This window comes from Eschscholzia californica, unplaced genomic scaffold (assembly GCF_041429995.1).
Source record: "Eschscholzia californica isolate CP2 unplaced genomic scaffold, dmEscCali1.0.p SCAF_4, whole genome shotgun sequence".
In the NCBI taxonomy this organism is placed as follows: domain Eukaryota; kingdom Viridiplantae; phylum Streptophyta; class Magnoliopsida; order Ranunculales; family Papaveraceae; genus Eschscholzia; species Eschscholzia californica.
In genome coordinates this window covers 8,563,503-8,586,743 of record NW_028238461.1, presented here as the reverse complement: position 1 = coordinate 8,586,743, position 23,241 = coordinate 8,563,503, and the positions used below count along the sequence as shown (strand labels likewise).

The window sequence follows — 23,241 nt, the reverse complement described above, 5'->3', positions numbered from 1 at the left end:
AAGAACAACACAAATAACATCTAGTTTTAATCCCACATTGTCTCTCTAGAATTAGGAAAAGTGTTTAGAGACTTTATAAAAGGAGAGCAACAAGTGAGTTTTTCAAGTCATGAGCTTACCCGCTACGCGCCCGCCCATACACGAATTAGCCGAGCTTTTTAATGGGCTTGGGCGGGTAATGGGCAAGGCGAACATCAATATTGCCCGACCGATTAACCCGCTTACCCTAATAGTCATCGAAATTTGGTGTCTAACCCACCCGGCCCGATGCTTCAAGTGTCCATGGACGCCCGTACACGTCCAATTCCCACCCCTAATCCTGACATTTGAGTTCTAAAACTGACATTCTAGATTAGTGGCAATTTTCTAAGAGATCAGGGGTAATTCGGTATTTCAGGTGCTGTAACCTTCTTTTTTCTTTTTTTAGTATGGGACGGAAAAGGAGTTCTAGCTTGATAGGGTTTATGAGTTCATTTTCAATCTTCACTTTCTCTCTCAAGGATTTCTGGTTAGGTTTTATCTTTAAATCGACGACAGCAAGGAGCCGAGCTGCTGAAAACCTAAGGTTAAATCTTCACTTTATCTCTCAAGGATTTGGTTAATAACTTAGTATAATTTTGGCTCATGTTTGATGTTTCTATAATCTGAATGTTCTGACTCATACAGTTTATTGATCCTTATTCCATGTTTTAGATATAATTTTTCTTCCCTTTTCAATTTCATCCGTTCTCAAGTGATCTTCAACTTTCACAACCCTTCTTCGAATCAATGAGTTTTCTTCAACTGTTTTATATTGATTCATGAACTTTCTTTTCAGGGGGTTTTAGGAGCTAGACGACACAACCCTATAGTTACATCAGAATGACATTGCCACATTCTCTTTCCACCTATGGTCATCACAGGGGGATGATTGTCCCTAAAGCAGCACAGTGTTACCAAGACTGTTCTCATTCAAATTTCATCTCTAAACGATTATCTCTTCCTAAATTTACTTATGGTTTAAATAATGTTGCATTGAGGGGTTTTCCCACCAAAAAAGTGAAACCATCACAATTTCAAGATAACGAAACTATGTTACGAAGAGGCGGAATGTGTTGCCATGCACTGGAGATAGAAAACCCATGTTCGTTTGTAACAGGGGAGAAATTTCAACTTGATGATGTAATAGAAGCTCAACAGTTTGATGTTGATATCTTGAATGCTATATTTCAAGTTGCACGTGAAATGGAAGTTGTTGAAAAGAAATCAGTCAAAAGTCAAATTTTGAAAGGATATCTAATGGCGACTCTCTTTTACGAGCCTTCAACTAGGACTAGGCTTTCCTTTGAGTCTGCCATGAAACGGTTGGGTGGGGAGGTTTTGACAACAGAAAATGCTCGAGAGTTTTCATCGGCAGCGAAAGGAGAGACACTTGAGGGTAATCTTATCTTCCCCCTTTTCATTTTTTTACTCTGTTTTCCATTCTGGGGAATGTTTCATGTTTTGGAGCTTGAAATGCAGATACCATCAGAACTGTAGAAGGGTACTCCGATATAATTGTAATGAGACACTTTGAGAGTGGTGCCGCCAGAAGAGCAGCTGCCACAGCAAGCATTCCCGTAGTCAATGCTGGGGATGGTCCAGGACAACATCCAACACAGGTATGCAAATAATTTTTGTAAGAAGCATCTCGTATAGTCATATGGATAATTGACATGTATGCTTGCTTGATCAAGTTTCTTTGGAGTTATTGATTGGCGAGTGGGGGTTTGGGATATGGGTATCCGTTTCACCACTCTGTTTGTTTCCAAGTAGATGAAGTTCGAAAACTTTAAGTCTGGCTGCCACTTCTGTTTTCTTTATCCAAATAATTTTTGAATATTCAATTATCCTATATATGGTAATATACTGTAAAATATAGGCGGAAGGCCTACATCAGATAGAAGGTTCAAAATTAGGTCATGAACCAAAGAATAAGACATATGGAAGAACGACATCCCTATGAGAATCAGCTTATTTTTGTGAGCTGCTTGCTTGGAAAAGGTACCTACTTTGGATTTCTTAAGGAAAAGGGGTATTAGTATTACCACCCCTAATCGATGTCCTCTGTGTGGTCAGGATGAGGAATGAGTCCAACATCTGTTTATCTCTTGCTCGATTACCATCAGGGTTTGGCAGCTATTCTTATCTGGCATTGGGGGTTCGTGGGCAATCCCTTATTCAATCTTAAACTTGTTGCTGGCTTGGGGTGGGATCAAAGGTAACAAACAAAAAAAAAAACCTAAACATCATTCCTAAAGCCAACATCTGGGCAACATGAAAATGTAAGGATGAAGCCATCTTCTCTGACAAAAGTGTCTCGACTCTCGAGTGGGCAAATCTTCTTGCTTGGGCTAGGCTAAAATCCTTTACAGATCTAGTGGGGAATTTGGAAACTTTTATGTATTTCTTGTAAATTTTCTATTTTGCATTAGCCCCTAGGGGCTCTTGTAAATTCTGATCTTTCCTTTCTTAATTAAATCAAATTATTCAAAAAAAAAACTGAAGGTGTATCAAAGACGTCCAGAGAAAGATTCTAAGGCCCAAATTCTGAGTTGGCATGTCTTAGATGAAAGGCCCACTTGGGAACTTCAATAATATGGGCATAATCCAAGTTGTTTCCACTTTCGAAATATTAATTAGGGTGGCAAAGTGCAGTCAAACACCACCTTCAATCTCTTTTATAATATCTTAGTGTATTTAATGTCCTTCATAATGTCAGTCAATGTCCTAGCAGTTTAGAAGCTCAAAAGTCTAGAAGTTAAGGTACTATGGGATGTCAAAGGTTAGCCTATATAGGGGTTGATCCCTGCTGCTTGAGGACAAACAAAGTTTTTCAGCAGTTATTCAAGTTGTCTATATTTGTGTGATGCAAATGTACCCCTAGGTTTGATGCGTAAGGGTTGTAGGAGTGATTCCTAGCTTTAACTACTGTAATACTAGTGGTTATCTATCTTATAATACAATTATTTTCTTCTCCAATTCCCTTTTCCTGTCCTACATCACATATTATGGCTTGTTTATTCTTTCTCAGATAATTGTTGAAACAAATGATGAGCAACTCAGGTGCCAAGTTTAGTTCGTTAAACTGTAATGAATTTTTTTTGCCAAAGAAATAGTGCTATTCTCTGTGAATTAAATGGGTCGGGTTCATATTAAGTTTTACTTGTTTTGAGAAAACTAAGTGGCTCAGTTCAATGTGGTTTATGGTTGTTCCAGCAAGATGATGTCATGTGAACTCTGTATTGCGAAGCGTATCGCTTTTCTTATAGAGAATTATTGTAGTGACTAATTGCTTCTTCTGAGCATTGTTTTCCTTGCTTGCGTTCACAGGCCCTTCTGGATGTATACACAATAGAAACAGAGATAGGCAAGCTGAATGGCATTAAAGTTGGTTTGGTTGGAGATCTTGCTAATGGAAGGACTGTCCGTTCATTAGCTTATCTGCTTGCGAAGTACCAAGATGTGAAATTTTACTTGGTCTCTCCAGAAGTAGTAAAGATGAAGGTATACTATGAAGCTATTTAGTAAAACAGAGTGCTTATGAACTTTAATGCAGACAAACATATCCAAATTTGCAGTAAATTTTGCAGAAAGTTCTTTCTTATGGTTAAAAAAATCAACAGACTGAATTTTTTTTCTCCGAAATCTTGTCGTAGGATGACATAAAAGATTATCTAACATCGAAGGGGGTTGAATGGGAAGAAAGTGCAGATCTAATGGAAGTAGCTTCAAAATGTGATGTGATTTATCAGACTCGCATTCAACGGGAACGATTTGGGGAGAGGATTGATTTGTACGAGGAAGCACGAGGGAAGTACATTGTGGATCGAAATGTGTTGAATGTAATGCAGAAACATGCTGTAGTCATGCATCCTCTCCCAAGGCTCGATGAGGTAAGCGGATGTTCTTTACTATGTAAATGTACACCTCTACGGGCATTAAATACCCGATACCAGTACGAAACCCAAAAAATCCCAAACTAGGGGCACGACCGTGAACATAAATTATTGTCTTCTTTATTCAGTCCTTTATTTTTATTCTGCACCATCATTTCTAATATTATTTACAGGCATACATAATATCTCATGACTCCGACAATATATGATAGAGTCAGGTTGAATAAGCTTAAAAAAACTGATTATGTTGCACAAGCTGTTACTATTTTTATATATTTTCGGCCCCTGCTGGTGCAGATAACTGTGGACGTTGATGCCGATCCAAGAGCTGCTTATTTTAGACAAGCGAAGAATGGTCTTTATATCCGAATGGCACTATTGAAGCTTCTACTTGTTGGATGGTGAAGTAAGATCTTGAAATTTTGGTGGCTAATGCCTACGGCTTATTTATGGGTAAAAATGAGATTATCTTATTTTAATAGCATAAAACTCAGGAAGTATTTCTGTTATTGTGTTTTAGTTGCTTGACTTGTTAACTTTCTTACTCAATTGAGAAATAAATTAGTGAGCAAATTTTTCGTCTTTTTCAATATCTTTTTTATTAGGCCATGTCTTGTTGGGCTATAGGCCCGGTTCTGTTAGTGTTTGAGTGGGCGGTTATCGAGCTTATCACATCTATGATGTATCAAGTGCCAAATGTAACGACATACGTAGATCGTAGTCGACTTCCAATAAAAAAAATATCTTTTTTATTTTTATTTCTATTTCTATTTTTATTTTTCTTCTATTGTATCCCAAAGAAAAGAAATGCTTCTTCAATTCAAATTTTTACTGAAGAGTTTGACATCTTGTTCTTCTCTTCTTCCTTTGTTCTTTCTCTCTCTTCAAAGATCTTGTGCTTGCTTCGGTAGTTCGGTTCTTCCTTTTTTTTACACAAAAACTCAAAACCTAAATCAAAACAGTATATATAACCCTGAAAAAGAATCAGAAAAATCTAAAATGAAGAACTTTAACTGTAGAAAAGTAGATCGAAACTAAAGGGAGAACGACTAGCAACTACTCTCTTCCCTCAAAATCTTATTATTATTATTATATGTAATGTGTACAAGTCAAGACCTTAATAACAAGGATAAATAGTTCAAGATTTCAAATAAAATTCATCAACAAAAAAAAGTAAATAGAAAATATAAAAAAGTGAAGTATAAAATAAAAAACATACTAATTTGATAAATGTGAATCTAAACAGGGTTACATATTTCCAGTACAAACACAAACAAGGGTTGGGGTGTTGGTACTTGGGGGTTAGTCTTGGTCAGACAAGAGATCCAAAGACGGACTTTGGGAGACGGGCTTTAGGGCATTAATTTCATCGGGCTTTAGGGGATTAATTTCGTCGAGTTTTAGACCAGTAATAATTCAGCAGTTATCGTGCTTATCACATCATATCGATGTATCAATGCCTTTGTAATGACCATTTTAGTCAATATTCAAAAAAAAAAAAATTAAACATAAAAACAAATCCAGGGGCCCATTATCTCAAATATATCGAAGCAACTGTTTTGTTCTTTACGGAGCCAAGTTATTTATAGACGATTCAGACGAGCCAAATTCAGACTAATCAAATTTTGACAATAAAAAAACACCGCCGAATTGATGCGAGACCCTTTCCTTCTCTTCTTTTCTTAAGCTATTCTCTACAAAATACATGTAACAAAAAAGATAGTTTAACTTGAAAAACATAAGCAAACTACAAGTTTATCACTAAAGTATAGATCTTGGATCACATTACAAACAGTTCTTAACTAATCTCTTCTAGCAACTTTACAAGTGCTTCTGATGACAGAGGAATATATAAGCAATCCTGCCCATCAGTATGTCTTCTTGTTTTAACTAACTCATGATCTTTAAACTCTGTTAGATGGGAATTGAGGGTAACTTGACTGCTAACTAGAAAACGTTCACGAGAATTTGAATACAAATCGCTAATCGGCATCCCTGGACAAGAACATTAAGTAAGATCGAACCAAATAATGATTAAAAGTGAGTAATGGGTATTTACAGTGACTAGTTGAAAACATTTCAAGCACAATGTTTTTTCTCATTAAAATCTGACTCATCTGATTGGTCTGACTTGGGTTGATTACAAAATATTCATTTTTTGTCTGATTCGTTTGTCTAACTCGTCTAGATGGCCAGCTCAGGCCGATCTCGAGTTCATTTTAGTCGGACATAAATAGGTCTGACTTAAGAATCCTTTTTCAGAAATATTCTTAAATGACTATTCTAGCCTGACCGAAACAAGTCAGAATCAGACAAGTCAAATTCGGAGGAGACAGCTCAAAGCAGAAAAACAAACACCATTACATTTTTGCTTACCTTCTTCATCAGAATGGGATAGTTGATATTCGGCAAGAACTTTAAAAACACTTTGGGCATTTGGTGTCAAACTTTGTAGCACTATTGTAGCTGTTTTAGCATTTTGGGCTGTTCCGTTGCAGGCAAGAATTAATGGGAAAAATACTCCTTCAACCTTGTAAGGAGCAAAAGTCGGAACGTGGTACCAAGACCAATTGAGTTGCGTGTGAACCATCTTCTTGTCCCATACTGCAATTTAGTCAGAGCTTAAGTACTCAAGTAAAAACATGGATACCAAATAGATTATACAGTACTGGGTTACTACAGATGATGAACAAAATAAAAACCGAAAAGTTTTCCCTCTTACAAAGATGTTATCTGATTCATGCATATAAGATACGTAATAAAAATCAGACTAAATATATTTCCTGGTGTGTTAAGTAACTAGATGTCTCGTAGTCTGAATTTGACTCGCCCGAGTCCGCCTTGTCTATGTATTCATGTGTATTCACGTTATTACACATGAATACATAATAGATTGATAGATGTATATATTTCTATACTCTGTAGTAACATAGAAAAACTTCAACAATACTCTGCTCGAGACATGCCCATAGACCCTATCAACCTTGGTTAAGGAAAGAGAGGTAGCTCAAACCCATTGGCAATAGAGTTTTACATATACTTAGTTGAGAGAATGTAAACCAAGCTCTCTAGTTTGGAAGCAATCTACAATGGTTTCTAAAGGACAACGAGATAATTTCATATACTGAACATTTATTGACTTTAAATTTTGCTCTAAGGAACTAATAGATGAACAAGTAAGTTTCGAATGACTATCCTTTATATTTTAAAATAAGAGAGGAGGTATTTCTTATAAATAAAAACGGCGAATTGAAATGTATGAGCATATGTTATCACTGTGTCACAAACTTATTAGATTTTTTTCCTAGTCAGATTGGAGGATAAAATTTGAGGAAGGAATTTTTTATTAAGATTTTAACTGCAAACAATGACTTCCCAATTGCAAACACAACGAGATATACTTGGAAATGGCGAATACAATACTTACATAATGCAGCATTGACATGATCTATAGACGCCACCATACGAACATGAGAACAACTAGCAAGCCGTGCAAGATACTGTTGCGATTCACTATCTCGCAACCCAGGCCCATCAATATTGTGGACAATAACACAGACAAAGCAGTCATTTTCCTTTGAATGAGATCCATCTAAAAACGAAAGAAGATCTTCTATGGACTGTGAACTAGAAGGCTGTGGAATTTTAGACATGCTCCCCGGAGTATTTCTAAATCTCGTCTTTAGTTGATCCCAGAGAATTTCAGCTAGGGTGATCAGGACCTACAAATGAAATCCATTTTATAATGAATTGGATATATGACATTTGAAGAACAAAAACCAAATGATTTAAGCTTTTAACATTAATACGTTTTTAACGTTAACTGACTGAAGGTAGCCATTGATAACGATTACACCACAGTCGGTCAACTCTGTTGAAGCAAAATCTTCAAGCAAAGCCTTCTTAGAGCCAAACCCATACATCAGAAGGCCAAATCCGCACCTGCAAAATATCGTGCAGAAAGTTTTTATAAATTACATCGAAGGAAAAAAAAAAGAAAAACTCAAACTCTAGATGGATATAAGAGTAGAAAACACTAAAAATAATGCAGAATGAGATTTTAAAGATAAAATATACACACACACACACTCGCACACACACAAACACATACACACAGACACACACACATATATATATACACATACATACACATACTACCAGTGAATATTATATATATAATACCAGTGAATCACAGTTCAGCAAAATGATAAATTCATCCAATGAATGAAACGTATTAACAAGATCACGAAGGGTCAAAAGTTGCTCAATTAAGATGAGTTACCCATTTTTATCCACACCTGCAGATTTTAATAAAAACTAGCTAAAGATATAGTACCACTAAAAAACATGTTTAGTTTGAAAAGTCACAAATAGGAAGTTCATACAATTAAACCTATTTTCACATGTTCATGCATAATTTATTAACAGAAAACGTAGCAAATAAAAAGGATAGAGAAAAAGAATAAACCCTTTCACAATTATGCGTTCTTTCAGCATTTAGCTAGAAGGCCACACCTGGTGGAGATTCGAACTTCAACGCATATTATCCCCAAATTTGGACATTAAAGATCGAACAAAACTATAAGAAGAAATCAAGAATCCACTTATTGCCAATTTGCACAACTAAACACCCCCAAAACCCCCACCTAAGTTCTAAACCTTATGAAAAAGGTCAAGGGTATAGGGTAACTAACACCTTATGCAAAGGATACCATAACTCCTAAAGCATGTTGAGTACCAAAATTGAATTTTCTGACATCGACCATATCGATAACAAAGTAAGGGATAATTCAGTAGTAATAAAGAGCAACCTTACCTAAGTTCAAATACCCATTTTGGGTATAAACTTTTGTAGCTACTTAGCAAAGAGAGGATCTCTGTTTCATGTTTGATTTCAATCTTAGCGGTAGCCTCTCTCAGTTCCTGCAAGTATTTATGAACAAAAATCAATATAAGAATTCAAAGATGAAAATCTTATATGATAAACAATCACAAATGCAAATTAAGGGAATATAGAACAAATTTACACATAAAATAGGATGACAGAGAGAGGAACCTGATCGTCGACGAGATCAATATCGGTGAGCTTTCGGGAAGATTTCTTCCCTGAGCCGCGCAGTTCTTTTGCAAGAAAGTAATTTCGTGAGAATCCAAACTCCTCTTCTTCATCTAAATCGTTGGCATCCATGATCAACTTCGAAGCAAAGAGGGTGAAGTTCGATGTTCAATAACTAGAGTAGGCAAACAAAAGAAATGAGACTCGGAATCAAATGTAAGCTCTAGAATTTCGTATTTTTTATATTTTACTTTTCCGCACATTTTTCTTATATGCTTGAGGAGTTGGACTCATGTCGTCGAACTGGCTCCTTCAAACGGCAAGGTCTCTTCAAATATCGCACACAAAAAAGTGGATGCGCGAGTCTAAACCATTTCAAGAAAAGAGATAGTGACTTAGATGGTAAGCATCTTCCTAAACAAGAGATTATGATTTCAATACTCATACTTATCAATTTTTTGTTAATTATTTACCTAGTTATTACCCCAAATTACCAGTACCTTACCAATTATTATTTATGAATAATTGCTTTGAGACTCGTAATAATAGATGTGGATTTCAATATCTATTAATTTGTTTCGTTATGTTATTTTCTCAAATAATGATTTCTGTGAGTAGATTCTAATTCTTTATGGGAAAAATGTAGTTCAATGTGTACGGTGTTTGCTTGTAAATGCTTAAGGAGCTCTCTGAATATTTTCCTTTTGCAGAAACACCCTCTCCATCTTCAATCTTCATCTTCATCTTCGTCTTCATCACCATCACCTGTGCACACCACCATCTCTCTCAACTCGTGGCCATCTGTTTCCACTCTCACTCATTTCTCAAAAGGGACCTTTAGGCTTACGCCTAGAATCTTCTTGCCATTGTCACTGAAGAAGGTGTCGTCCCTTTCGCTGGTGACAGAACGGTTGTGGATCGAAGACAGAGCGAAAGAAATAACAGCAGAGAAAGAAATTTAAATAGTTCACAAAAGTTAATGAACTAAGTTTAAACTTATATACTATAATTTATAACTTATAAGAAAGGAAGAGGAATTTCATCAAACAGGTGGTCTACAAGACTACAACCCAAACCATCTCAACAATTCTCAAAGAGGCTCATCACTTTCTTGATGAATTTCATTAAAAGGGAAGCAAAATTACATCTAAAACATGGAATAAAGATCAATAACCCCTACGAGTCAGAACATTCAGATTTTAGAAATATCAAACATGAGCCAAAATTATACTAAGTTACTAACCGAATCCTTGAGAGAGAAAGTGAAGGCTTAAGATAAAATCATAAAACCCTAGTTTCTCAGCGGCCCGCCTCCTTGCTGTCGTCGATTAAAGATAAACCTTCACCACAAAACCTTGAGGGAGAAAGTGAAGATTGAAGATGAACTCATAAACCCCTGAAGGCTAGAACTCTCCCTCTCTCTCTTTTCCGTCCCAAAAAAAAAAAAATTACAGCAGGGTGAAATACTCAAAATGCCCCTGCTCTCCACTAAGTGATAATTTAACAAGTAAAATGGTTCATGGGGAGGCCTTTTAACAAAATTGGGGAGGCCTTATAAAATTTCCCTAGAATCAATTGGGTCAAATTAGATTTATTACCTTTCACTAAAAATATTTTGCTCCTACACCAGACATGTTGTAATAGAGGATGCTAGATGACCCTAACTCAAAATAGAAAAAAAATGTTTGTGCAATAAAAGATCGTGAAGGCAAAGTTCAAAAACTTGAGGACGGAAAGAGAAAACGTGGAGGCGAATGGGAAATAAGAAGACGCTTTGTGCAAAAAAATATAAGAGAAAACAAGGGAGAAGAGTTTGGCGAATTAACAATAAATAGTTTTATCTCCCATGAACTTAGGTGTTAGTTTGATTTATTTTGTTGTGTATTTTGATTCATAATCTAAGGATTTAGGTTTTTTTTTTGTTTTCCTCTTTGGGTTTATAGAAGGAGTATAGTTTTCTTTACCTAGGCAATGAAGGAGCATCCGGTTAAGCTTAGGGCTAAAATTGAAAAACATGTGAATCTAGTGGAGGAAGAAATAGGATTCTAGTTAGTGAAGAAACTGTTATAGTTCGGCATATGATTCTTGTTAATTTTATCTTCTTCAAAGAAATTTGGGTTTTCATACTTTCATTTTAGAAAATAGTAAGGATATAATTTAGTAAATTCGGGTTCGTCCGAGGATCAAAACTTCTTCCACTTATTTCTTCTTCAGTTAAGATGTTAATGTTAAAATGGGGAAGACTTTCAGATTAAAATTCAAAACTCAATTGATTTTTAGTCTTCTGTAGGCACCAGTCTAATTTAAACAAATGTTATTTTCTATAAACATCATCCATGTGATAAGAAAAAGTACAATCAAATACGAAGTGTTATTTCCTTTTCAACCCCTAATTTTGTGATCTATTTCATTTTTGACCCCTAATTTTCATAAATTCGAGAATGACCCGTTTTTGTAAACCGCCAGTTAATTTTGACATCCGATTTATTTATTTTCCTTACTACCCTTCTATAAAGGAATGATTCTCTTTATCCTTTCACAAGGGATCCAGAGTGATTTATATTGATTTATCTTTTGGTAGTTACATGACTTAGTCAATATACAGATTAAATAAACCAAAACAGAAATTCAAAATTCAAATACCAATCTTAGTTTAATTGATTCCTAATTTGTAGGATCGGATATCTCTATCATCCCCCCCTCAAGCTGAACGGATTGATCTTTAAGTGAAAGCTTGGAGCATAGAAATTGATGTCGTGCCTTAACCAACCCTTTGGTGAAAATATCCGCAATTTGGTCTTTAGTTGATACAAACTCCACACGTAAGGAACCTCGATTTACTCGCTCTCGTACAAAATGATAATCAAAGTCAATGTGTTTTGTGCGAGAGTGAAGTATTGGATTATGCGCCATGTATGTGGCACTAATATTGTCACAGTAAATTGTTGGAGGATATTTTAGAAAAACTCCGACATCTTTAAGCAAATGCTGAATCCATACAGTTTCAGCAGTAGCAAATGCCATTGCCCTATACTCGGCTTCAGTGCTACTTCTTGAAACTGTTGGCTGCTTTTTAGAAGTCCATGAAATCATATGGTTGCCTAAGAAAACACAACTACCTGACACAGATCTTTTAGTGTCAGGGTCGTTGGCCCAATCAGCATCCGAATAACCATTAATATGAGTTTCCAAACCATTCAACTGAATACCAGAATTCGATGAATAAAATAAGCCTTGTCCAAGGGTTCCTTTCAAGTTCCGTAGGATTCGTTTGACTGCACTAAAATGTAAATTGGTTGGAGATTGCATAAATTGGCAAACTTGATTTACCGAATAGGTTATATCAGGCCGTGTGAGAGATAAATATTGAAGGGCTCCAACAAGGGACAGATATAGTGTAACGTCAGTAAAAGGTTCCCCATCAGATTGAGACATTTTCTTTCCACATGAACTTGGTGTCGAGACTGGTTTTGATAACAATAAATCAATCTTATTTAACAAGTTCAAAGTATACCTTGATTGAGTAATGAAAAGGTCAGATTCTGTCCTCTTTAATTCCATACCCAGAAAATTGTGTACATCGCTCAAATTTGTCATTGAGAACTACTGATTCAACTGGGAGATAATAGAAAATAAAGTGGTCGAATTTGAGCCGGTAATAAGTATATCGTCCACACAGTAATAAAATTGTAATCGAATCATGAGTTTGATAGACAAATAGAGATGTATCCGATTTGGAACCAATAAAATCCAATTCTTCTAAAATTAAAACTTGTAACAGAATAATCTCTTTGACGTAGAAATATATTTTTTGAACTCTCTTTTTCATAACATGGTACGAGGGCTCTTGGTGAGGTGGATTCCATTGTTATCATCATCTAATTTTCTTCTTTCATTCTCTCATTCTTCACTATTGGGGTCCTCTCCCTCAAATCCTTTCACTTCTCATTCTATTGAATTCCAAGTAATTCGATATCAAACATCCCAAATTTTATATGAGAGAAGCGTGAGATAACAAATAATTTCATTTGGAAAGATCATATAGAAACCATGTTCATACGCATTATTGACTTCATTTGTGGAATTGTGATACCTCCAACCAAAACAATAATGGAAGATGACAAGTACCTAATCCATGAAAAATCATTGGAGGACTAGAGCTGGAAAGAAAAATCTGAGAACTCGAAATCCTTCATGGACACTCGAGTCCATTAGAGCTCACGGATACCTAAAATGCGAAGGCGGATTCAACCCGACTAACCCTAGTGAAATCAACGTGTCGGGCTCGGGTTCCGAAGTGCTATCCGGCATCACTTTTAAAATAACCCGACCTGACAGGACAAGGAGTTTCAAAGCACAACCGGCCCCATGAATGATATAAGCCCGACCTGCAAGGACCGATTCTCACCCATAGGAGAACTAATAGTTATGCTCAGTTGTGTTTGAAGGCTACTTTCAATCATATCAACATCTACTGATGTGCTTGGATTAACTTCAGCAAGAGAAATTTGGAAGTATTTTGAAACAATGTTAGTTGAAGAATCAGAGGCAACAATCTCCTCTCCGGAGACGATAAATAAATTCAAACTACCAGAAAACCTCACAAAATTGTCAACTACAGTCAAATCAGGCAGGTACTAAAGCTACAGTCTTCGATTTTACCAGTATACCTTGTGGAATTTTTCGAAGATGGGGTCATATGGTCAATAAGTGTAGTTTTAGATAGGTTTCATATCATTTCGGAAGCAGTGCATCTGATAAAAACTGTGTTTCAACACTTGGAGCTGAATAAAATCTGATCTGTTTCCTATAATTTCATGCTACCTTGAGCAAAGTACCAGTTAGAGCATAAATAGACATGTATAAGTCATCGTCTACATCTAATACATGAAATACATTGTATTAAGGCTAAACATAACGATGGATATCCCAAATTTTGTGCTTGCACGGCACGTTTCTGCACTGTACAAAATTCCACATCCAACCAACACTGAAGAGCTAACATGCAAGGTGTGTACCTCATCATCATGCACACTGGCCTAAAACATCAATTGATCACCTCTTCCTACGCTTTGGCTCAGCCTACAATGGATAATTAAAAGCAGGATAAGATATGAGAAAAATAGTAATTAAGCAAAAAAGATAAGCTATTGTAAGCTGGACATCCGTGCGGGTATCGATATCCTAAACTAGTACAAGGTGAAAAATTAAGATCGAAGTTCAAACACAATATTGTCTTCATTACAAAGGAGGGAGCAGCAGCACAGTAGGGCTATTGGATTTTCATGTTAAATGACTTTGACATGGCAAAAAAAAATGCTTATAGAGAGCATCCATGTTAAGTAGAAAATAAACATTAAAGGGAATCATCGTTAATGGGTGGAAGTTTACCCTTAGTAAGCAGAACATAAAAATAAAGACTTAGTGCATACAAATAGCAAAAAAGACTGCATAAGCCATAAATGCACTTTTTCAATTAGAACCCCAATTGAAACTAAGGCTTCCTAACCATTTTTCTATTTTATTTGGTTTTGGCGGAAGATTCTACTCAGTAACAAAAGTCTAGCATAAAAGGTGGATCCAACAATTTGAGCAAGCAGCTATTGATCACATTCCCGGATCATAGTTTTCTTTAGTCAAACTACATGGTAACTTAGATACTTATGATTCCCAAACTTATAAAAATGATCCCTAAAACTTCCAGAGCAAAAAAAAAATATATTAAATTTAAATCATTCAGGAGTATCTTTAATCTGGAGGTAAACGAGTACATAACAAAATATTACATGTCGCTAGCTCACTGAAGCCCTGATGCGCAAGATCCACTAGTGGAGTATAAAGGTTCTGGGAAATGCATTGCATAAGATGGGAATTACCAAGAAGGTAGAAAGAATAGATAAGGTGTTATATACCCCTCACTATTGTACGATCAGAATACCTCAAACGAGTTGTGACTATATATACTGGTAACTGTAAATAGAACTACGCTGTAGAAAATGTTGATAGATGTCAAGTCGAGCTGATAGAGTTATAGGTGCTAGAACATTCATCTCTGTAACATCAAATTTATTGTTATCTTACAGATTTATACTTTGAACTATTTCCGTTGTTGGCGTGGTCTAACCTTTCAAGAAAGTGTTAAGACCTCTCCTTGTGATCGTATCCTTTCTTCACCGACGAAAAGATCAATTTTGCCTATTCTATAGTGTGCAAACAACAATATCCCAGAACCAGAACTCAAACTTGTGAGCAACCAACTACAACTAGATAGACAAGTAAACCTATCTACAATCATTAATCTTTCATCTTTGTATGCACGCATTCAATTAATAAATTAAAGACAATATCACAAGAAAGGAACTGTAAGTAAAGCAGAAATCAGCATCCTCACTTTAGCCTCAGCAGATGGTGAAACAGGAAAACCTTTTGGAGATTTTTTTGCTTCTTCCTCAGAGGAACATTCAGAACATAGAAAAGGATCCAATTTCTTTGCTTGTTCAATAGTCATGCCCATGCATGAAGGGTGAAACCTGATTGGCAAATGATTATACGTAAGAAAAAATGGAGAAATAGTTAGTCCACAGAAAACAACTAAACCACAGACGCATTCAGTATTTCGGTACTAACTTTTAGCCAAAAACTATTTTCTGCCGACTTTAAAAATGCACCAAACAATGTGTTGCAGTATTCTTGTCCCGCACCATTGTTTATAACGGTGTAGGCTGCTCCTCACACATCATATCATCAAAATCATTTACAGAAAAATATATAACAATAGTATAAACAGAAAGATTTAACGAAGCAATTCCATTGAAATAAGTAAGGTCTCATGAACTCAAACCAAAAAGTCCAGAGCATATGTTCTTCACATAGGTATAAGTCCTTGACTCCTGGTTAGTGGCTAACACTGATTTAAGTATGACAAGGTGAAGAAAAATGATGGCAAACAACGAATAAGTTATTGACTACATGTGTATCAATATGGACCAAATATGTCAACTCCATAAAGATTAGTTACACGAACCAAAAAATACAAAAGAACCAAAGATTCAGTCCATGTACGCTTTCAAAAAAATCTACGACTTCAACGTGCACGTATCAAAGCATTTGATTTCAAAACAACGCAAGCAGAATAGTAATCAACAAATTTGAAGGAAATTACAATTTAAAAGGTAACAACAAAGAAATAAATGTCCCTTAGGAAACAGAGAAGCTTCGGCTTAACTGGTACATCCGTACAAAACAAAATATGCTGATATTAAATTTGTAATTATGGAACTCTTTTTATTTACGTAGACGAGAGTTAAATAGCTGCAGCATACTTGATACGCTTCTAGAATATTAACAATCTAGTGATCTAAACTCTTAGCCACTGAGCTACAATTTGAATCTTATTACAAATCTGTTTAGATATAATTATTACTTAGAAAGTGACATACAAAATCCAAAATATGAGACCCTTGATTACGTTGGAACCAAAACGGGCACTGTGGCTCCTTTTGGCTCGGACCTAGGCCCCCCTAAATGGTAAGGCCAACCATTTTAGCAAGGTGAACTTCCAAAAAAGGGCTAGGGAGTAACAAAAACCATATAATTTTTTTAAATGACAATGATCCATAAGCTTTTATTAAATGATCAGGATTACAAATTAACGTGTAAATGTGCCTCTAAGCTACTAGACATGCCTTCACTTAAAACATGAGGAGAACTAATGAGTATTACCAATCCTTGCATCGTTCACATTGCACCATGAGGTCATCTGGGTTGTAAGGCATCTCACATTTGCAATACCTTCAAGTCAAAATCCAAACGAATTTTAAGACCAAATTTCAACACTGACACAAACAGTGAATATATTACAAATTCGAAACAAATCAAGAAACTATATAAAGTTACAAATTTCAACACTGACACTAACAGTGAATATATTTATTTCTTTAAATCGTAACTATATAATGTGACACACACTTGCAGCAAATACTTGGACTATTATAGACATTTTTAACATTGTATATAGGTCCAAAGAGATACCCGCAGTCATTGTAATTTGCTGGAAAGCCAGCCAACTATTGGGAATTATCAGAGCAACTTTCTTTCTGTTTGGCTGAGTGTTAGAACTTCAACCCATGAAATATTTGGATAATCAATTCGATACCATGTTAAACTACGAGTTGTGACTTGATCACTTGACTATTACATTTGTAGATATCCAACTCGAAACTAATTGGCAATGTGCGGGGAGGGCGTGGATATTGATTTTTTGGTTACCCATGTGGGACTATTCACATAGGTGATGTGAATAGTCCAACCAACTCCTGACGTTTCGACCTATCACGTCTGAACCTAGCTCTAACGTCATACTAGATTTGAGGCCAGCCGACTCAATCGCCTTTTTGTGGGTGATGTGGACAACTTCTGAGCCTGTCACGTCCGAACCTAGCTCTAGCACCATACTAGATTTGGGGCCAGCCAACTCAATTTCCTTTTTGTGGGTGATGTGGATAACTTCTGACGTTTGAGCCTATCACACGTCTTAGCTCTAGCACCATACTAGATATGAGGCCAGCCAACCCAAAACCAATAAACAATGAACATATATCATATAGTATAAGAGTTTAAAGTGAACTCACACTGCAACTCGATCCGGGGTAAATCCTCCGGTAGAAGCTTTATACTCAAACCTACAAAAGTAATCTTCAGTCCCAACATTGTCCAGCTTAGTGTAACTCTTAAATGAGTGTACAATACACTTTCCTTCAATAGTATGTGCACTTTGCACATCATAATGGTCAGAAAGAAACAACTCTTTTGCTCCATGAAATTGTCTTCTTCCTCCAATTGACTCTTCGGGTCGATAATACCATCTCACTCGAACCTTCACATTGTTACGATTATCAACTTCGATTTTCTCCACTCTAGCAACATAAGGTTGCTTATCAGTATCTGAAGGACGCATCATAACACAATCTCCAGCTACAAAAACCCATTCAAAACTTCATAAATAACTGAAACCAAAATTTCACTGAAAAAAAAAAAAAAGATAAAATAGAAATTTGGTTTTACCTTTAACAACTTTATCTGTTCCATCGATGGTGTAGGAATCCAAATCTCTTTTTCCAGGTTTTGTCTTCGCCATAATTGGTGTGATTCTTCAGAATGAGGTTCGTCAGTAGAGGGAAGGAGTCAGACAAGTATGACTTGGAAGGTTTATGGTAAGAGTGGATTTTAAACCCTAATTTGGGAGTGAAGAAGAGAAGAAACCCTAGCTCACAACTGATGAATCAGAAGGTAGTGTTTAAACCCTAGATTTTAGGAGGGAAGAAGAGTAGAAACCCTAGCTAGCTCATAAACGAAAGAGTCGGATGAATGTAAAACTGACTTGGTCCTAGATTTTAGGCTTGTGTCATTCCCCTCACATCATACATGTGCATGAACATCCATCCCATCAATACATCATCATCCATCATCCATACGTATGTATGACTTCGTCATTTGATATTTAACTTTCAAGCTACTAATTGAGGCCAAAATCAAAACATTAATAATAATGAATGAGAGGAAGGTCAGACAAGGCAGAGGCTATGACGAAAAGACGTAAAAGGACATCAATTCTTTTTGAGAGTTCGACTACAATCTACGTTAGTCGTTAGACATTAATACATCATGAAGATCTAATAAGCAAGATCTCATGATTTTAAGAGGGGTGTCCAACCGTTGCACCAAAAGTTGGTAGACGACGTCAAGTTTTTGAATTATTACTAAAATAAAATCGATAAAAAATTGTGCACGGTCTCTGAAAAGTCTGACAACCGTCTACTTTTCTCTCACCGATATATACTCAACCGTTTCATCTCATTAATTTCAAAACCACGCATTTTTTTCACAATCGTTCAAAAACTCATTTCTTCTTCCAACCTTTAATGTTAAAACCTTTCCAAAAGACCTTGAAAATCACCTGGAACTCAAGCTTCAACAGACTAAAAGGCCATTCTCTGTCACTGATCAACGAAAAAGAAATCAACTCCATTTTGAAACATAGTGGTATCTTTTTTGTTCTTAAATATTTTCTTCTTGTTTTTGTTACAAAACAAATCAAAATATTTTGTTGATTTGAGGAAGAAATATTGAGATCTGAATTTTTGTTTAACGTAACACTACATGAGATATTTCTAGTTACCTTCCCAAGAATGTGGGTATGTTTTCTTGATGCATATGGTAAAAACTAACCTACCCGAAAAACTAGTGAAAAGTGTTACAATATCTAAGTCAAAGCAAAAAACCGGAGATAGAAGAGCAAAGGATCATGAGAAGAAACCCTAATAAAATGTAAGTATGAACAACATTATGTTTTGGTTACAATACATAAATTCCTGCACCCGAATATATTATTTTACAGTAAAATTTTGGTTGTAGTGAGGGATTTTTTTCTCCATCTTTTTTGGTAGTTTTCCATTGATTTGTTTCCTTGTTTACAAAGAAGATATGTGATGTTTTATACAATTTTATACCGTTTTACACAGTTTTCTTCCCGGTAAATAGTTCCTTCTACATATACCCATGCACTTAAAAATCTATAATGTTTATACAATTCTGGTCCATCTACATGGTTCCTTGTAAGTAAATTCAAATTGTTGCGCAAGTATCACACACAATATGGGTGGTAGGTCAGGGAAAATATGTTTCCAACTGCATTTAATATACCATTGTGTCTTGTAGAGACATAAACGTCAAAGAATCACTACTATATATCACTCTCTCCAAATTTTGGAAGAACCACAACCAGTTTTTGTCGTTTTCTACATCAACAATAACATAGGCCAGTTCTCAACAAAAAAAAAAAAAAAAATAACATAGGCCAGAATAAACAATCATGTACATTACGAAAAGTGGGAGCATTTATACTAAAATCTTACCGAATAAGATAACAAAAACATAAAGTATTTCTTGTACTACTCAATAATATGTTCGAGGAGCGACTGCATCGTTAGAAAACTATTTCGCCCCTGATGCATAATAGTATATACCTGCAACAAGAATCCATTCGTTGTGTTTTGTTCTTGCAAATGTACCATCAACAAATATCAAAGGCCGATAATACTTGTAACTTTAGATGCATGCTACGAGAACAATATTTTTTTACAAAACGATGCGGCAATGCTTGTAACCTTAGGGTTAGACTGTGAGATTGCATCCCTATCTAATATGAAAGCAATTGATTTGGATTTACATTGAGATTCTGTGGTTTTCTAGAATGGGAGAGATTGAAATTAAACCAAAAAAAGATAACCTATTATACCTATTTTGGGATGTCGAAATCAATTTTGGTATGTGGGAATTAAATTTGGGAGTTTCTAAAGGCATCCAAACTCATTGCAGTTGACGTCTCTTTATTGTAAAAATAGGCTATGATTGTAATATCGTGGTGTGCCTTTAGATATTCCCCCTCGTATCGTCATGGGCCATATCAAACACCATCACAAAAAAAACTGGTTTTTACGTCAAATACGAACCCTTAATCATAACAGTAGGAAGCTTAATAGGCAATGCTAGTGAAACTAACCCTTATTTGGGTGAAAAGAGAGAAAGGTACATGGCTTATTCTTTATATGTGGGATTGATCTGTACTTGCAATGGCATGAGCTATATATGTACTATTGCACTTGCGGAATTCATATTTAACTTTACTTATTAAGTAACTTTTTGTTCGCATCAGCCTCGCATAAATTTCTTGAGTTTACATCACTTCTACTTCTCCTTTTCCACACGCTCTAACACATAATCCCTCATGAGTTTTGTGTTTGATTCTTCAACCATCTGAAAAATCAAGAAACCAAACAAACAAGAAGATGGCACAAAAACCGACGAAGAAAAAACTAGATTAATGTATAAAAAAGGTTCACCTTTTACTTACCTTAACAGATAGCTTTTTCAAGTTGTCCCATTCAAAATCAGTCTTGCAATATGCAGATCGAACCTGCTTCAGTATTTTGTAATATGAAGATCATGAAAGATTAATGTAATAAGAAATTATTGAATGACAAAAATATAAAAGATTAAAATTTTCTCTTCTCCTTCAAATGATTTACGAACCTCTAATATTCGCAGAGCTGGGCATCAAGGAAGAAAAGGCAGTATAGTTCCATGGTTCATTCACAAAACATGCACAAAATTTAGTAACTCACAAATGAAACTTAATAGTTTGGAGATGAAACAGTATTTTCAACCAACGCCGACATTTATCTCCAAATGAAACTTAATCAAGTAAGATGGTAATGGGTCTAAAATAGCTCCAAGTCCCACATTTTCGGTGAGCTAGATTTGCAGATTTGCAGATTTACAAATAAATAAATAAATAAATAAATACGGGATTCATCCCGCATTAATTAAACTAGTACAAAATTTAGTTCATCCAGATTCTAAAGATCAAATTACTAGTTTATGTACATGTCTCAAAATTCTTGTCTAGCAATGAATCTCCTACTTATCTATCAAACACATAATACTTTTTGTACCATTGGAAACCAGGATACGTAACCTATCTCTATATTCGATGAAGTCCATGATGTGAAGTGTGAACCAAAAGTTTCACGTGCGAAGGCCCTTATTCCCACATTGTTTAGGAAGACCTTCCAAACTGAGTTACATCATAACACTTTGTATTACGTATTAGTTAGGCCTTTCGGGTGGAATTCACACAGGGACGTTTCTACCTTAGGGTCAGGGGGGCATGGCTCCCTGGCCCTTATGTCCTATCAAGAACAATATGGAGACTAGTATTATATCAATTTCTATCAAAGCTTAAGAAGGCTATCCGACTAGTATTATATCAATTTCTATCAAAGCTTAAAAAGGCTATCCGAAGTGGTGATATGATGTGAAATAGAAGTTTTCTATGTAAGGAAATTCATCCCACATTGCTTAAGAAGATCTTTCGAACATGAGTTAAAACATAAACTTGGTCTTACATATAGACTATGTCTTTTGGGTTGACGTGGCGCTTAGAATGGACTGAGAGCGAAGCTTGAGGTGGTCTACGGCAGGCATATGCTACGGAAAAACTTCGTATGATACAAAACTATGCTAGTGTTTTTGGTGTGCCCCAAAGCAACAAAAAATATATTTGTATTACAATCAAGAGAGATGCTTAGTGATTTCTTAACATACCTAGACCTTGATGCCTGGGAGAAACTCGCATAAGATTTGCTATAAACTCATCCCCGTTATTCAACGAGTTTGTGCTTAAGAAATCCATTAGTTCTTTATGTGCCTCCGGATTATAACTCTGCTCTGCCAAAATAACTGTAGACAAATGAACTGATGAATATCATAATTGATCATCTATGTACAATTCATGCATTGGACGGACGGATCCCCCGCACGGCCGCACCCACAAACTATGAAGGTCCAAGGTGAAATTAAAAGGGTTAATGTGACATTGACCCCATTTATTATGTGATATTAGGACTTCACCCCCAAAATCGAAAGTGTTCAGGCGTTAACCCCCAATTACCCTTTTTCCGTCTTTTTCACGTTAAGTGGTTCGTGTGTGAATCACATATCGTTTTAACCCAAATTAACCCAAATTAAAAGGGCTCAAACCATCGTTTTAATTAATTCAGGAAGTACACATATTTTTATGGGCGCTTCCATTCCTAAGTGGCAAGGTATCAAAAAGGATATTTAATAACTCTGTTAAAATTCTACTACTACAAGGAAGAAAGAAAACCTCAAGCTGGGCTAGAACTATTTTGACGGCTACAAAAGTGAAGAAACTATGGAGGTTGTTAGCTGCTTTGGCTTCTGGTGATGCTTCTCCAAATCCTGCAAAAAAAAAAACAAACAGAATAATCTCATAATATGACTACTGAGTTAGAGAGAAAGAGAGAGAGAGAGAGATTACCGGGGACAAACATCTTGTGACAAGAAATCCGAGTGGATAGATAGGTCCTCTGTTGGCAAGGAAGATAAGTAGAAATTTTGGGTAATGGAGTAATGGGTTTTGATGGAAAAAAGGAAGAGAGATGAGAGAGTGGAAGGATTAAAGATGACTCCATTACTAACCCTCACTTGAGTTCAACTGTAACCAGATAGATAATAGTACCCCAAAATGAATAAATTATGTCCTCAATTCTAGGTCCAAAAATTGAGCCCACCTGGTGGATAATATCCATCCGTAATCCAAGAAGGAATCCAAGTCCAAATAAAAGAATTTATCTAGATCAGGTCCAGAAAACGGTTTTTGGATATGAATCTGTGGATATTTTTTAA

General features: G+C 35.8%; 4 protein-coding genes across 6 annotated transcripts; 1 reads left to right on the top strand and 3 right to left on the bottom strand.

Moving 5' to 3' along the window:
* Positions 1-341: 341 nt before the first annotated feature.
* PYRB (PYRIMIDINE B) lies at positions 342-4,490 on the top strand. The gene is made up of 6 exons (XM_086632544.1): positions 342-565; positions 818-1,417; positions 1,501-1,640; positions 3,352-3,525; positions 3,678-3,914; positions 4,215-4,490. The coding sequence occupies exons 2-6, from the start codon at positions 862-864 to the stop codon at positions 4,320-4,322; spliced, it is 1,215 nt and encodes a 404-aa protein (XP_086488670.1). The 5' UTR covers positions 342-565; positions 818-861; the 3' UTR covers positions 4,323-4,490.
* Positions 4,491-5,567: 1,077 nt separating this feature from the next.
* On the bottom strand, positions 5,568-10,640 carry ORC2 (origin recognition complex second largest subunit 2). 2 transcript variants are annotated; one of them, XM_086632542.1, is made up of 7 exons: positions 10,217-10,640; positions 8,974-9,148; positions 8,734-8,840; positions 7,727-7,859; positions 7,345-7,639; positions 6,294-6,521; positions 5,568-5,912 (listed from the first exon to the last, which is right to left on the bottom strand). In XM_086632542.1, the coding sequence occupies exons 2-7, from the start codon at positions 9,103-9,105 to the stop codon at positions 5,716-5,718; spliced, it is 1,092 nt and encodes a 363-aa protein (XP_086488668.1). In that variant the 5' UTR covers positions 9,106-9,148; positions 10,217-10,640; the 3' UTR covers positions 5,568-5,715. The 2 variants fall into 2 exon arrangements, with proteins under 2 accessions (XP_086488668.1, XP_086488669.1); XM_086632543.1 differs by having other exon boundaries at positions 8,974-9,662; positions 10,154-10,408.
* Positions 10,641-13,758: 3,118 nt separating this feature from the next.
* LOC147542309 (chromatin remodeling protein EBS-like) lies at positions 13,759-18,614 on the bottom strand. Of its 2 annotated transcripts, XM_086636374.1 has the most exons (5): positions 18,037-18,614; positions 17,604-17,946; positions 16,696-16,764; positions 15,365-15,503; positions 13,759-14,055 (listed from the first exon to the last, which is right to left on the bottom strand). In XM_086636374.1, exons 1-5 carry the CDS (start codon positions 18,107-18,109, stop codon positions 14,029-14,031), a joined length of 651 nt encoding a protein of 216 aa, XP_086492500.1. In that variant the 5' UTR covers positions 18,110-18,614; the 3' UTR covers positions 13,759-14,028. The 2 variants fall into 2 exon arrangements, with proteins under 2 accessions (XP_086492500.1, XP_086492499.1); XM_086636373.1 differs by lacking the exon at positions 13,759-14,055 and having other exon boundaries at positions 15,305-15,503; positions 18,037-18,398.
* A 1,849-nt stretch (positions 18,615-20,463) lies between these two features.
* RBCX1 (Chaperonin-like RbcX protein) lies at positions 20,464-23,100 on the bottom strand. The gene is made up of 6 exons (XM_086634794.1): positions 22,874-23,100; positions 22,700-22,794; positions 22,138-22,255; positions 21,064-21,080; positions 20,885-20,947; positions 20,464-20,787 (listed from the first exon to the last, which is right to left on the bottom strand). The coding sequence occupies exons 1-6, from the start codon at positions 23,025-23,027 to the stop codon at positions 20,719-20,721; spliced, it is 516 nt and encodes a 171-aa protein (XP_086490920.1). The 5' UTR covers positions 23,028-23,100; the 3' UTR covers positions 20,464-20,718.
* Positions 23,101-23,241: the final 141 nt, after the last annotated feature.

Excerpts from the sequence above, each read along its gene's own strand:
- PYRB (XM_086632544.1), top strand. The coding sequence starts at position 862 with ATGACATTGCCACATTCTCTTTCCACCTATGGTCATCACAGGGGGATG. Across the intron at positions 1,418-1,500 it reads GAAAGGAGAGACACTTGAGG|ATACCATCAGAACTGTAGAA; the intron begins GTAATCTTATCT and ends CTTGAAATGCAG. Across the intron at positions 3,526-3,677 it reads CAGAAGTAGTAAAGATGAAG|GATGACATAAAAGATTATCT; the intron begins GTATACTATGAA and ends ATCTTGTCGTAG.
- ORC2 (XM_086632542.1), bottom strand. The coding sequence starts at position 9,105 with ATGGATGCCAACGATTTAGATGAAGAAGAGGAGTTTGGATTCTCACGA. Across the intron at positions 8,841-8,973 it reads TTGATCTCGTCGACGATCAG|GAACTGAGAGAGGCTACCGC; the intron begins GTTCCTCTCTCT and ends AAATACTTGCAG. Across the intron at positions 5,913-6,293 it reads ATCCCATTCTGATGAAGAAG|GGATGCCGATTAGCGATTTG; the intron begins GTAAGCAAAAAT and ends GTTCTTGTCCAG.
- LOC147542309 (XM_086636373.1), bottom strand. The coding sequence starts at position 18,109 with ATGGCGAAGACAAAACCTGGAAAAAGAGATTTGGATTCCTACACCATC. Across the intron at positions 17,947-18,036 it reads AACAGATAAAGTTGTTAAAG|CTGGAGATTGTGTTATGATG; the intron begins GTAAAACCAAAT and ends GGGTTTTTGTAG. Across the intron at positions 15,504-16,695 it reads TGTGAACGATGCAAGGATTG|GTTTCACCCTTCATGCATGG; the intron begins GTAATACTCATT and ends TTTGCCAATCAG.
- RBCX1 (XM_086634794.1), bottom strand. The coding sequence starts at position 23,027 with ATGGAGTCATCTTTAATCCTTCCACTCTCTCATCTCTCTTCCTTTTTT. Across the intron at positions 22,256-22,699 it reads TAGTTCTAGCCCAGCTTGAG|AGTTATAATCCGGAGGCACA; the intron begins GTTTTCTTTCTT and ends TTGGCAGAGCAG. Across the intron at positions 20,788-20,884 it reads TGAAAAAGCTATCTGTTAAG|ATGGTTGAAGAATCAAACAC; the intron begins GTAAGTAAAAGG and ends TTGATTTTTCAG.